The 13,819-nt window shown below is 49.0% G+C and overlaps 1 protein-coding gene across 2 annotated transcripts in view; it reads left to right on the top strand.

Annotated features, from left to right (window-relative positions):
* Positions 1-864: 864 nt before the first annotated feature.
* Positions 865-13,819, top strand: part of FAM240A (family with sequence similarity 240 member A) — a 16,040-nt gene continuing 3,085 nt past the window's right edge. The window contains exons 1-2 of one of the 2 annotated variants that reach the window (XM_081803004.1): positions 865-1,092; positions 10,960-11,105. In XM_081803004.1, coding sequence (XP_081659130.1) covers positions 10,963-11,105 — 143 coding nt within the window. In that variant the 5' untranslated portion in view covers positions 865-1,092; positions 10,960-10,962. Of the gene's footprint in view, positions 1,093-10,358; positions 11,106-13,819 lie in introns of those variants that run through there. The other variant, XM_081802999.1, reaches the window with a different exon arrangement.

The raw sequence follows: 13,819 nt of genomic DNA on the forward strand, positions 1-13,819 counted from the left end.
ATTTTACTAGCCTTGTTATCCTACCTCTCCACTTGCATTTTACACTTACCAGCAGAAACACACGAAAAGTAAAATGGGGATTTTATCTTTAAATATGCTTTGGTGACGTCAGTGTTGCTCTTGGTGACGTTGTGAAGACATGGTGCTTTGAAGGGGGGCTTCCAGGTCTCCCTCCCTCTCCCCCCACGAGAAGCTTCAGCTGCCTCTCAGCTGCTCCAACCGGGCATCCACGGGAGGAGGGAAAGACTTCCTGAAATAGCTCGCAGATTCAAAGTCAGCGATCCCACCTGGCTTCACTTTCGGAAGATCCACAATGAAGGGCTGAGCTCCGACACTGTGACTCGGGTTACTGAGTTATAAGCGTGCTTCTTAGTGACCTAGCGGAGCTGGATAGCAACCTGACCCCGTTCTCAGGCAGGGACCATTCCAGATGTTTCATGCAAGGACACCACTTGAGATGGCGTGAAGGTCCCTTTCAACGGAGAAGCCCGTCCCAGTGTGGTGCCCTTTACTGGAAGGCAGTCACTAGTGGCCAGGTCCTGCTCCCCCTGGGGGGAGACCAAACAGACCGTACAAGGTCGTCACCAAGCTCCATGAGTGGATTAGCAGCTCCGAAGGACAACACGCCTCCCTAAGTCATCCTGTAAAGTGACCTCTAAGTGTGACTTGTCACGCCATCCCAGGCTCTTTTACCCCCCGAGGGGTGGAGGGCGGCTTTGCCTGATGCACGGCAGGTTTGAGCTCCCAGATAATCCAGAACATGTTCCGAACCATAACTCTGCTTCCAGCCAAGTCATGGTCCCTGCAGGGCCTGCCAGAGCAGAAGCTCGCCTGCCCTGGGGTGGGTAGGGGGAGCAGGGGATAAAGGCTATTTTTCACCAGGAAGGAGGCCACCGTGTCCCTGGAATGAGACCTCGGTGACTCTGTTACTAATTTGGTGCATGTAACCTTGAAAGGTTGAGGCCTTTCTGTAACTCCTCCGCTCTGCATATAAAGGGTTTCAGTACCAGACGGTGGCCTCTGTAACCCCCAGAGCTGCAGCACTCGCCCTCCTTTCTACCTGATCAAGACAGCAGCAGATTCATCTCAAAGGTACAGGATGTTGAACTTGAGTGTGCCTGGGATGTATGTTTATCTTGCCCTTCTCGGGGCAAGTGGAATGGATATAGTCCTTGTAAGAGCCTGTCATTTTCAGTCCCTGGGATGCATCTTTCCCTATGAACCCCCTACCTCACATCTGCTTGGGAATGACTTAGAAATCTTAATGGGGCTTTTCCATATCATATATATATATGTATGTTTGAATTTATCAAACGTACATACATATATATATCGGAGCTGCTAATCCACTCATGGAGCTTGGTGACGACCTTTTACGGTCTGTTTGGTCTCCCCCCAGGGGGAGCAGGACCTGGCCACTGGTGACTGCCTTCCAGTTATATTATATATATATATATTTAAATGATGCATTCAAAACGAGCTAACCTCTGTGAGAAATCCAGAAATAAGTGCCAGGGTTCACTTAACACGACTCTGATACGATGAAATACTAGAAAGAAAAACAATGCCTATTGAGGAAGAGATGCTACAAAGCCCCAGAACCAATAATTCCAGGTAATGTTTAAACAGAGATGATCAGCCATGGAGGGCTTCTCAGGAGGCTGATGCTCAAGAGCCTGTACTCAATTCTAAAGCAGAACTTCTTAAACTTTAGTACGCATGTGAATCATCTAGGGATTAGGTTAAAATGCAGCTTATGATTCAGATGCTGGGCTTGATAAATTCTGTGTTTGCAATAATCTCTAGGTGATGCCCATGTAGCTGGCTCATGGGACAATTGAGTATCAGGGTTCAGTGGTGTTTTGGGGGCAGAAAATAATCTTTAAATAATCAGTGACTGAATCTTATCAAATCAGCAAAAAATCAAGATACGTTTTACTAAAGACAATTCTGTCCTATTTTAAAATTTTTATTTTTATCTTAACATACAGCAAAAAAAATGACTCTCGTGCGCATGCTGGGTTCTATGAATTTATCAAACGTACAGCTCTCTGTAGTTACCATCACAATCAGGATACAGAACAATTCCATTGGCCCCCAAAGTTCCCTCATGCCATGCCTCTGTGGTTGTCCTCACCTCCTTCCACTAACCCCAGGCAATTATAGTTTTGTCTTTTCAAGAATGTCATATAAATGGAATCATAGAGAATATAGGCTGTTGAGTCTGGCTCCTTCCACTCAGCATGATGCCTTTGAGATTCATCCAGGTTACTAAATGTATCAATAGCTTCTTCCTTTTTATTGCCCCACAGTATTCCATGGTGTGGATGTTTGCCAGTTCTTATCCATTCATTCACTGAAGGACTATTAGGCTGTTTCCACTTTTTCGCAGTTACAAATACAACTGTCTACGCAGGTGCACAGGTTTTTGCTAGAACACGAGCTTGCCTTTCTCTAGGCTAAATACCTGGGAGTGGGATTGCCGTCTATGTTTAACTTTGTAAGAAACTACCAAACTGGTTTCTGGGATAATACCTGTATCACGTGGCATCCCCAGCAGCAGAGTATGAGCCTTCCAATTGCTCCACACCCATCCTCTCTAGCACTTGATATTGCCAGTGATTTTTATCTGGGCCATTCTTATAGGGGTGTGCTGGTATCTCTACCTAGTTTGGATTTGCATTTCCCTGGTGGTTAATGATGTTTAACGTCTTTTAATATACTTATCTGATATTTTTGCATCCTCTTTGATGAAGTGTCTGCTAAAGCGTATTTATTGCCCATCTTTTCATTGGTTGTTTTCTTTCATGTTGTTGAATTTCGAGAGTTATTTATATATTCTGGGTACAAACCCTTTGTCATCTCTGTGATTTGTAAATCTATTTTTCTCAGTTCGTATCTTGTGTTTCATTCCCTTCACAGTGTCTTTGCAGAACAATTTTTTTTTTAATTTTGATGAAACCCAATTTGTCCATTTTTCTTTTATAGATGGTGCTTTTGATGTCATAGCTAAAAACTCTGCCTACCCCCAAGCCTCAAAAAAATTCTCCTATGTTTTCTGCTGGAAGTTTTACAGTTTTAGATTTTATATGAGATCTATGATCCATTTTGAATTAATAAGTTCTGGGGTTTAGTTAGGGGTGGGGTTTTTTGTTGTTGTTTTTGGCCTATTGGTGTCCTGTTGTTCCGATGACTTTTGCTAACACCTTTTGCCAACACCACATGATAGCTTTGTATTAAGTCTTACAATTAGGTAGTGTGATTCCTTCAACTTTATTCTTCATTTTCAAAACTGCTCAGTTACTCTAGACCTTTTGCATTTCCATATACATTTTAGAATCAGTTTGTCTTTATCTACAAAACATTCAGGTTGGGCTTTTATTACAGTTGTGACAAATCTACACCTTTCTTTTAAGAGAACCGTTGTCCCTGCCATGTTGAGTCTTCCGATCCATTAACATGATATGTCTCTCCATTTGCTGAATTTTTCTTTTATTTCATTCTTTGGCACTTTGCAGTTTTTAGCAAACATATTTTGTATGTTGTGTTACCTATGTATCTAAGTATTTCATTTGGGGGAGTTATTGTAAATGGTGCTGTGTTTTTAATCTCAGTTTCCAGTTGTTCATTGCTACCTTATACTAATTTTTATGCAGTGATCTCATATCCTGCACCCTTGCTAGGAATTAGTTCCAGGAATTTTTTCCGTGGTATGCTTCACGTGCACTAGAAAAGAATCTATATTCTGCCATCATTGGGTGGAGAGATTTATAAATTACACTTTGATCTAGCTGGCTGGTGATTTTGTTCAATTTTTTTCTAAATCTGTGCTGATTTTCTCTCTGCTCTCTCCCTGTCTGGGTCAGGTCCACGCACGTGCAGCTCAGAGGACAGCTTAGGCATCTGTAAGCAACTTCTAGGGGTCTCAGTCCCAAGGTCCGCCCCTTTCGTAGTATCTATCCCTGGTAATTTCCAGTCCCCTGGACTCCCCTTTGCAGTCCTTTGGCCAGAAGCCAGGGCTTTGGTTACCTGGTCTGCTGAGTGCTTCCAGTGCTGCGTTCACATCTGGGGTCAAGGGCAAGGGCCACTGAAGAAGAAAAATTTTGCATCTCTGCAGCCTGGCTACTGCCATGGGGTCAATTCCATTGCGGAGCCTCCCGCACGTCCGAACTTCCTAGAGACCAGAGGCACTAGAGAAAGAAAAATCACATGATTTTCCTCGTTCCCTAAGCATTACGACTCTCCTTTCTCCCTAGAAGTCAGGGGACATGGAGCTCTCTCTGGCTGCGTGATGCTTCTGGGTCCCCCACTGCCTTGAGTCTGAACTGGGGATCCCAGAGTAAAAATGGGAAACTCGGCACCACCATTCAGTGGCGATAGGGATTCTGATCTTCTCCAACCCCCCTGTGACTGTTTACTTTTTTGGAGTCCTCAATCAGCCGCCCTGTGCCTTGGTCCAGTCTTTGGAGCTGCCTTCTTTGGAGAGACGGGGTAGAGTGTGCTTCCTCCATTTATCTGGAACCGGAACCCTCTGTTCTATTTCAAGCCATGATCTCCACGAAGCTTTTTGGAACGTTGTGGAAAATCATCGCAAAATAGCTGCTTTTATGAGGTGTTGGATGTGCAAGGCTGGTGGCATGTAGGGTTGGCTCGCTCCAGCCGAGCGTCACAAGAATGGTCAGTCTAAGCCAAAATTCTTTAAAAAAAAAGAGCTCACATTCCTCAATTTGGGTTTAATCCTCTGAGTAGCCTGAGAGCTGGAAAATTAGATGGTTTGCCCAGCATCAGGGCTCAGGGGGGACAAGTGTGCCTGTTTTAGTGGACTCACTACCATTAGTTGGCCCTTCGTGCAGCACAGAAGCCTCACAGATGGTCAAAGTTCAACCCAGTCTGTCTAACTGACCCGCTGTGCAGGTGGTCCGTACTGCCTTTCTCTTTAAGCACGAACTGATTTTGTGAAGTTAAGTTCCTCATTGTCACGGAAGTTATGGCTTTTCCCAGCGGGTGGTGTTGGGCCCGATGTAGCGCTATGGATTCTCTCGATGGGAGGGCACCAGTGGCTGGTGTTCTTGGTCGAAGGGATGGAGAGAAGAGAGCCATTTGTTTGTCAAGGGCAATCCCCTGTGTTTCCAAAGGCCATTCCAACTATTGACATCTTCCTTGTCACGTTTCTGCAAAGTAAAGTAATTGTCTTCATTTTAGAAGCCAGGAACCCGAAACACCAATGCTCACAGAAACACCTGTTACCTGCAGAGGAATGGGATAACCCCCACCCTGAGGCGCTGGCAGAGTCTCCCGAGAGCTTAGAACCAGGGAACTTGGATGAATCTCTCTCTAGCCCAAAGACATAAGACAGTTCTTCTCTGCTTTTATTGAGATATCACGTACATGAATAAAATTCACCCGATTTCAGTGTACAGTTAGATTCGTTTTGGCAAACCGTCTCTCGAAACCGGATGTAGAACATTTCCATGAACCTAGAAAGTCCCAGTGCCCCTTGGCAGCCAGTCCCCTCCCCCGCCCCCACCCCAGGCCGCCCCACCCCCGCTTTTGCAGGGCTCTTATCACAGGCCCCTGCGGTGTCTCTGCTTCCTGTGCCCAGGGTGCTCCCACCCACTCATCCTGCAGGTCCCTTCCCCTGAGACCAGGTCAGGTGACTGAACCCCTCAGACCAGGTCAGGTGACTCTTTTCTTGTGTCCCACCCCCCATTCCAGTTCCTGTCACAGGTAGTGCTGTGTGATGAGTCTGCCCAGCTCATTCCCTGTTACACCTGAATCACCTGAGGGGGACCCTGTATTATTAGCCTGGTATCAGCCCTTGGGGGTTGGGGGCTTAGGAGTCCCATGTATCTTTTTTTAAATTTTATTTATTTTAGGGGCGCCTGGATGCCTCAGATGGTTAAGCCTCTGCCTTCGGCTCAGGTCATGATCTCAGGGTCCTGGGATTGAGCCCCGCATCGGTCTCCCTGCTCAGTGAGGAATCTGCCTCTCCCTCTCCCTTTGCCCCTCCCCCCTGCTCATGCTCTCTCTCATGCTCTCTGTCTCTCTTTCTCTCAAATAAATAAATAAAATCTTTTTTTTTAAAGATTTTATTTATTTGAGAGAGAGAGAATGAGAGAGAGCACATGAGAGGGGGGAGGGTCAGAGGGAGAAGCAGACTTCCTGCCGAGCCGGGAGCCCAATGTGGGACTCAATCCAGGGACTCCAGGATCATGACCTGAGCCAAAGGCAGTCACTTAACCAACTGAGCCACCCAGGCGCCCAATAAATAAAATCTTTAAAAAAATTTATTTATTTGAGAGAGAGAGAGAATGCAGGAGGGGAGGGGCAGAGGGAGAGGGAGAGAGAGAATCTCAAGCAGACTTCGAGCTGAGCGCAGACTCTGATGTGGGGCTTGATCCCACAACCTTGAGATCATGACCTGGACCAAAACCAAGAGTCAGCTGCTTAACCTACTGAGCCACCCAAGCACCCCTAGGAGTCCCAGATATCTTTAACTCCCTCTTTCCTCTTTTACTTTTATGTTTTCCTAAAAGTTGTCATTAATTTTGTTTCCTCAATGCTACACAACTGGGGACAGCAGCTGCTCTCTGGTCATACTGGGGACAATGACTAGAACAAGTTGGGAAGAGGATGAGGTAATTTGTCAAACAGCAAAATGCATTTTTTCTTAGAGTAGATCTTGCTTGTTTTCACCATTGTGCCACTGGCATTTTCCAGGTTGTAAAAGAACACAGTGCAGATGGGGGTGGGGGCAGACACCAGTCTTCACCCCAGTGGGAACTCCACACCCCCTTGGGAAAACACGCATCTTCCTTCTTACCCGTGTGGGCACCTCCCAATGAATGGGCGTGGTGAGGCTCATCTCTGAGGTGTCAGAGGCAAAAGGACATAAGAATGGCATCAATCAGGGGCGCCTGGGTGGCTCAGTCTGTTGAGTGTCCGATTTTCGGTTTCAGCTCAGGTGCTGATCTCATGGGCTGTGGGATCGAGCACCATGCCAGGCTCCATGCGCAGTGCAGCATCTGCTTAAGATTCTCTCTCCCTCTCACTCTGCCCCCCCCCACGTGCGCTCTCTCTCTCTCTCTGTCTCTCTCTCTCAAATAAATAAATCCTTAAAAAAAAAAGGGGGGGGGCGCCTGGGTGGCTCAGTCGTTAAGTGTCTGCCTTCGGCTCAGGTCATGATCCCAGGGTCCTGGGATCGAGCCCCGCATCAGGCTCCTTGCTCCGCGGGAAGCCTGCTTCTCTCTCTCTCCCACTCCCCCTGCTTGTGTTCCCTCTCTCGCTGTGTCTCTCTGTCAAATAAATAAATAAAATCTTAAAAAAAAGAATGACCCCGATCAGAAGCTTTTATCAAATGCTCCACTGAGCATGATCCTATATGGGACATCGTCCAATCTCAAAACCTGAAAAACTTCTGCCTTGTCATCTAAGTGTTCCTAAACAGCGCCCGACAGACCAGGGACAAAGCTAAATGAATCTCAACCACAGACTCGAGAAGCCAAACATTCAAAATTATGTACAAATAAGGAAAAGCAACACTTAATTTAGGGTTGTCAATTATACTCTATTAGCTGCGGCTAATGATGTCCCTATGCTAGACAACAGTCTGAGAAAAGCACAGGACTGGGTTCACCAGCATCCAGCACACAGCATGATGCCCGACACACGTTTGCATTAAGCATTTTCGTGAACATGATCTGATTTAATCTTCATAGCAATCCCATTTCACAGATGACAGAACTGAGGGGCAGAACACATTAAAGAGGCACATGGTGGGAATACATCTGTAAGAGAGGTATAGGGCTGCAAACGGGCCCAATTTGGCCCAAACTCTTCTTTCCTCTGGCCAGCAGGATCCAAGAAAATGTGTTCTGATGCTCAAGGATAGGACAGGAATGGACTCTGTGGTGCCTGCGGCCCGGGTCCCTACCGGGCACAAGTGTTTCACTCCCCTGTGATGCGTTGGGTCTGTGATTCTGCCTTAACCTCCTCAGCTCTTGGTGACTCGCCTGGCCTGGAGCCCCAGAAGCTCAGCCCAAAAGGGGCATGGAACAGGTGGAGTGTGATGGGTTTCTACAGCTTGCTGCCCGCATTCCACCAGTCTGGCCTCAAGGTGATCGTGCGCTTGGTGGGCGGCCTCCCTTGTTTTCAGCAATTCTCTCACCCTGGTTCCTAAGTCTGCAGCTCGGGCAGCCCCCGGACCCGAACACAGCTAGTGCATCCGGGCGAGCCGTTGTAAAGTGCCCCAAAATTGGACACAGTTCATGTTCAGGCTCAGGCTTCTATTTTCCTAAATAAGTAAAACAAAAACAAAAACAAACCAAAAAAAACTTCAGAGTAAAAATGAGCCCTCCAAATTTTGTGGGGAAAAAAAAATCTAATGAGCATTTACCTCCCCAGAGTGACTCTTCCCTGAATGAAGTTTCTCCCCTGAGTGACTCACCCCTGAATGAAGGCAGAAACTTCATATGAACTCAAAATGATCAGGATCAGAGAGTTCTTTCCTTTGCACACCCACGCTTCCCCGAAACATGCGCGACAGCGTCCTGCACTGGCCAGGTCCTTCAGGGCCAGTGGACAGGCAAGGTGACGTGGGAGTGCCCCTCCCACGTCCCTACACACTTTCCCTCAACGCCTGAAGCCTTGCAAAGGGACCACCACCACTCCCAGGCCAGCCCTTCCGGATAAAGATAACTGGGTGGCAGGAGGGGGGAGTTATTCAATTTAACAGATATTTATTGAGAACTGCGAAACACTTAGGACATTGAAATAAAACAGGGAATATCCTCGTTTCTGAAAAATTCTGCTCTGGGCTGGGGGGCTGGCTACAGTCAGTGAGCTCTCTGCTATTTTGCCAGGAATGTACGAGATCACTGAGCACTTCCAGCAGGTAAGAAAGTCACTCTTCTCCTCCGCAGGGAACAGTTAGGGGCAGGGGATGGAGCCTGGGCCCTGAGAGTGACAGCGGCCCCGCTTACCATCTAAATGACTTTGATCAAGTCAAACTGCTACCTCCAAGCCTCAGTTTTCTTACCTGCAAAATGGGAAAATAGTGCCTACTTTCCAAAGATGGCTGTGACCATGACATCACTAGGCCTCTATGTCCAGCCCTCATCCCCTCAGCTTCCTCAGAACCAACACTGGACACAGACGTGACCACCGCATGAGAGGACACGATCCAAGATGGCAGTTCTCACCTTGGCTACACAGGGGGAGCTTTCAAAAACCCGGATGACCGGGCCACACCGCAGCCTGCTAAAATCAGACTCCCTGGGGATGAAGCCCAGGCATCCGGTTTTCGCAAAGCACCCCAAGAGATTCCAGTGGGCAGCCAAGGTCAACAGCCACTGAGCCAGAAGGAAAGAGAAGTGGAATTATTTCATCTCTATAGAAAGTTGGGGGAGGTTATTACTACTCACTGTTAATTATAGTATTATGCCCTGTACAATTTGAGGTTTACAAACTACACAAAGTTATATTTATTCAGAAATTTATACATTGCTAAATAGTTTCACATTCATGATCAAATTTCATCTTCAGAGAAATTTTTTTTAAAGATTTTATTTAGTTACTTGAGAGAGAGTGAGTAAGAGAGAAAGAGCACAAGCTGGGGGGAGAGGCAGAGGGAGAGGGAGAGGGAGAAGCAGGCTCCCCGCTGAGCAGGGAGCTGGGTGCCGGGCTCCATCCCAGGACCCTGGGATCATGACCTGAGCGGAAGGCAGACGCTTAACCGACTGAGCCACCCAGGCGCCCCTTCAGAGAAATGTTAAAGCTGAGAAACTGGAGTCCTGGAGAATTTATTGACAAGCAGAAGGTGTGTCAAGTAAATGGACAAACACGTCCAGAGTGAAGGTCTGGCTTGACATCCTCTCTCCTTCCACCCCGCCCCAGCAACCCCCAGTGATCTCTGCTAGGGAGCTGTGGTCCAGACCTGCACACTGAGCGCCAGACCCTGGGCCAAGATGTCCCCCAAGTATTCCCTCACCCCCCCAACCCCCACCCCACCCCCCCGGACGTTAGCATCCAGGCAGCTCAACCTGCCCAGCACTGCTCAGGGCCCCTCCCCAGAGCCCCCTCCTCTGCTGTTTCCCATCTGTGCACAGGCACTGAAGTCTCCATCGGCACCCCCGCCCCCGCATTTGGCGGGTGGAGTTGGCCACCCCCAAGATGCCCTGTGAACCCGTCCACTTTCCATTAACCTGGCCTCTGCCGCCTGGTCACAGCCTGTCCCCGGACATTTCCAATAACCCACTGCTCCTCCCCCTGCACCCCTCGCCCCTCCAGTCCCTGCTTCTGGCCTGTCCGCTGGACCCACTGAGGTCTGGAAGTTGCGCAGTTTCTTCGTGTAAAACAGCGAGCATTCTTGAGTGTCTGACAGGTAGAGCCCCCTACAAAGCGCATGCACTCACGCGCGCACCCCAAAGCGGCCTGCTCCCCGTGCGTCAGACACGGGGACCACTTTGTGTGACAAACCCCTTCAGCGAAGGGCTCGAAAACATTCAGAAGTATGCGGTCTGCCTTCTGCATCGCGGGACCACAGGCAGGTTCTGCAACTCCTCACACGTCTCACCCCTAAAATGAGGACGGGAGCGCCCACTCACGGGGATGCAGGGATAACGAAACGGCCCGCGCACCCAATGCCTGGCGGGCAACACCTACTGATGGAAAGTTGAGAAGGCCGATGCTTCTCAGATGGGAGAAAGGGGGGAGGAAGGCAGGCCAGAGGTATTTGCCGGCTGCCCCTACACCACGCTGAGCTCCGAGGGAGCGTCTGCATTGGCGTCACTGTATCCTGGCAACAGGCGGGGAGACCGTGACGTCATCCCCCGGGTGAGGCTCAGCGGCTGGCCAGGGCTCGCCTCAAATGCATGGCAGGGGCTGGGTTCGCAGAGTCTGTACCCTCCAGGGTCTGAGGGAGCGTGTTCCACGGGGTTCGACGGACATCTCCTTTTCCAGGGGATGAACAATCAGTACGTCCGCCGGGAGGTCTTCTGCGGGAACACCTGTCACGAGCTCAAGCGCTTCTGGGAGCGCGAGATCCGCAAGCAGACCTACTACCGGGAATCCGAGGAATACCGACTGGGAAGAAGTGCTCTGAGAAAGTATGTGGCGCCTTTTCTACCTTTTTTTAAATTAGTTTTTAAAAATAGACTTTATCTTGGGGGCGCCTGGGTGGCTCAGGCGGTTAAGCATCTGCCTCTTGATGTCGGCTCAGATCAGGATCTCAGGGTGGTGAGATCCAGCCCCCCAGTCGGAGTCAGCTTGAGATTCTCCCTCTCCTTCTGCCCCTCCCCCCTCATGCACGTGTGCACTCTCTCTCAAATAAATAGTCTTTTAAAAAAAAATAAAAATAGACCTCATTTTTAGGGCAGTTTTAGGTTCACAGCAAAATTAAGCAGGAAGTAGAATTCCCATATATCCCACCCCCCCCACACACAACCTCCCCACCATCAACATCCCCACCATGAACGCACATGGACACAGCATTTACCACGCTTGTCTTTTTGGTTTTGGTTTTGGTTTTTTTTTTTTTTTTAGAACAAAACTGATTTTCCCCGAAGAATGCCAGATGGGCATCTTAGAGGACGTAATTATTTCCATTTTTCTTGCATATGTTCCTGCACCACCTCTAGTAGACAGTAATTTTAAACATTCTTCCACCTTAACAAATGGACACTTTGATTCATATCTTTATAAATGGAAAAATCTCTCCTCTCTGTCACTGTTTCTAGGGCTTGAGGGTTGCACTAAATTGGGCAAGCAGGTCCTCAGATGTGTCTGTGAAAAGCAGCCAAGCCAAGGAGACAGTGACCGATGCTCAGTGCTTGTTTGAGTGAAGACACAGGATGCTCCGCGGGGTTCTCTGAGGGAGGCCGTCACCCCTCTGCTGCGAATCCCTGCTGGGGCCCGCACGCCCGTCTGCCCCCTGCAGAGAGTAACGCGCTGGGCAAACTGGGGTTGAGAACAGTGGCAGCTCACCACTCTCACACACGGCCTCCACTTCGGGGAGCCAGTGAGGGACGGGCCCCTCTGGGTCCTCTGTCCCCTCATGGAACAGCTCGGCTGTCTGCAAAGGGCACAGCTGGGATGGTGGGACAACTGTGTGCTGGCCCGATGGCAGGGGCCGTGACTCCAGGCTGCCGCCGGTACATGCTTGCTGGGCTGATGATATGCACCAGTTCACACCACTGAAACTCACAGCTGCCTTCCAAATGCCCTCCTGAGCCCTAGAGGGAACCGGCCTCTTCTACACGTGGAGAACTGCTCGGCCATATTCCTGGCCCCAGGCGAGGAGAAGCAGGCTGTCCTGGCTGCTGGAGGGTCGTGTTAGGGAGTGTCCCCCAGGGACTGTCCGAGAAGCTGAGGGGGACGGACGGTCGGTCATTTCTGTGGTCCCTGCCCTCTCCCTTCCCCAGGCCAGGCCACTCAGCATGCTGCCCTCGCTCTGCATATGTGTGTCCCCCAGGGATTACACAGAAGGTCTCCAGTACAGTGGAACTGCTTGAAGAGGATGCAGAAAGTGAGGGCACGCTGAGGGGTGAGCAAATCAGCTCCGAAACAAACTGCAGTTCGTTAAAACATGAAAATATATGGGCACAGTGTCCATCTCTGCACTTAGCAAAAGACTGCAGGAAATAAGCTTTCTAGCTGGTGGGACAGTGAGACTCGAACTTATTTATCCTTCTCCCCCTCTTCCCATTTGAAATGCATGCCCCTCTCTGGAGGGTCTCTGATCTTACCCACTACTCCATCTAGTCCCTGCACCAGATGGAGAAGACAGTCCCAGTTCATTAGGTGGTTCCGAGGCTGGGACAGGAAAACATGCCTAAGGTCAGTTCCCCTGCGTCCTGCACTCGGCCACTTAGTCCAGGATTGAATGTAGCAGAGGCAGAATGCCAGGGAACGGCCCAGCCCCTGCGCTCTGGGTGAGTTGGCAGATTCCCTGTGCCTTGGGTTTCTCCTTGTTACTTTTACCATGGACACTAAGAGGAGAGGGCTGTTGGAGAGTCCCTGACCTCCATCAGACTGAAGCGGGTGGTCAGTAGAGTTGTTCGAGTGTTCCATGGCCTGACTGATGTCTTGCCTGAAATGTGGGTGTTGAAATCTTCAGCTGTAACTGCGGATTTGTCTATTTCTCCTTACAGCTCTGTCTCATTTCACTCCGTGTATTTTGAAGCTCTGTTTTTATACAAGTGTTTAGGATTGTTATATCCTCTTGATAAATTGATCCCCTTATTGCAAAACGACCCTCTTTCTCTTTGGTAATGTTCTTGCCTTTGAAATCTACCTTGTCTGACTTTACTACAACCATTCGGCTTTCTTTGATTGGGGTTAAGATGGAATATTTTCCCATCCTTTGCTACTACAGGATTTTTGTTCCCTTAGTGCCCAAGGTTCTTGGTCATGGCACTTTGAAGAATGAAGAGGTAGACCAGATGAAGAGTGGTGGGTAGCAAAGCAAAGTTTATTGAGCGATAGCACAAGGCTCTTGGAGAGGGAGGGGACTCGAGAGGGTTGCCATTTTGGCATTCAAATCTAGGGGGTTTTATAAGCTCTTTCAAGGAACTATCTTGAGCATCCTGAGTGTGGACTCCTGCGGACTGGCCACTAAGGTGTGCCCCAATCAGGGCTTTGATCATGCACCTGTCTACCTCTCGGGTTATTGTTCCCGTGTTGCTGGTCTTTTGGGCTGCCATCTGGAGACGAACTGCCTCACCTTGTGATAGTGACCAATGTTTTACGGTTCATTGTTTTGTTTCAGGATGTTTTGCAAAAGTCACTCCTGCAGAGGCTGCTGGACAGGATGCTGTCGTGG

This window comes from Leptonychotes weddellii, chromosome 1 (genome assembly GCF_054177405.1).
Source record: "Leptonychotes weddellii isolate Sample4059 chromosome 1, ASM5417740v2, whole genome shotgun sequence".
Taxonomy (NCBI): Eukaryota; Metazoa; Chordata; class Mammalia; order Carnivora; family Phocidae; genus Leptonychotes; species Leptonychotes weddellii.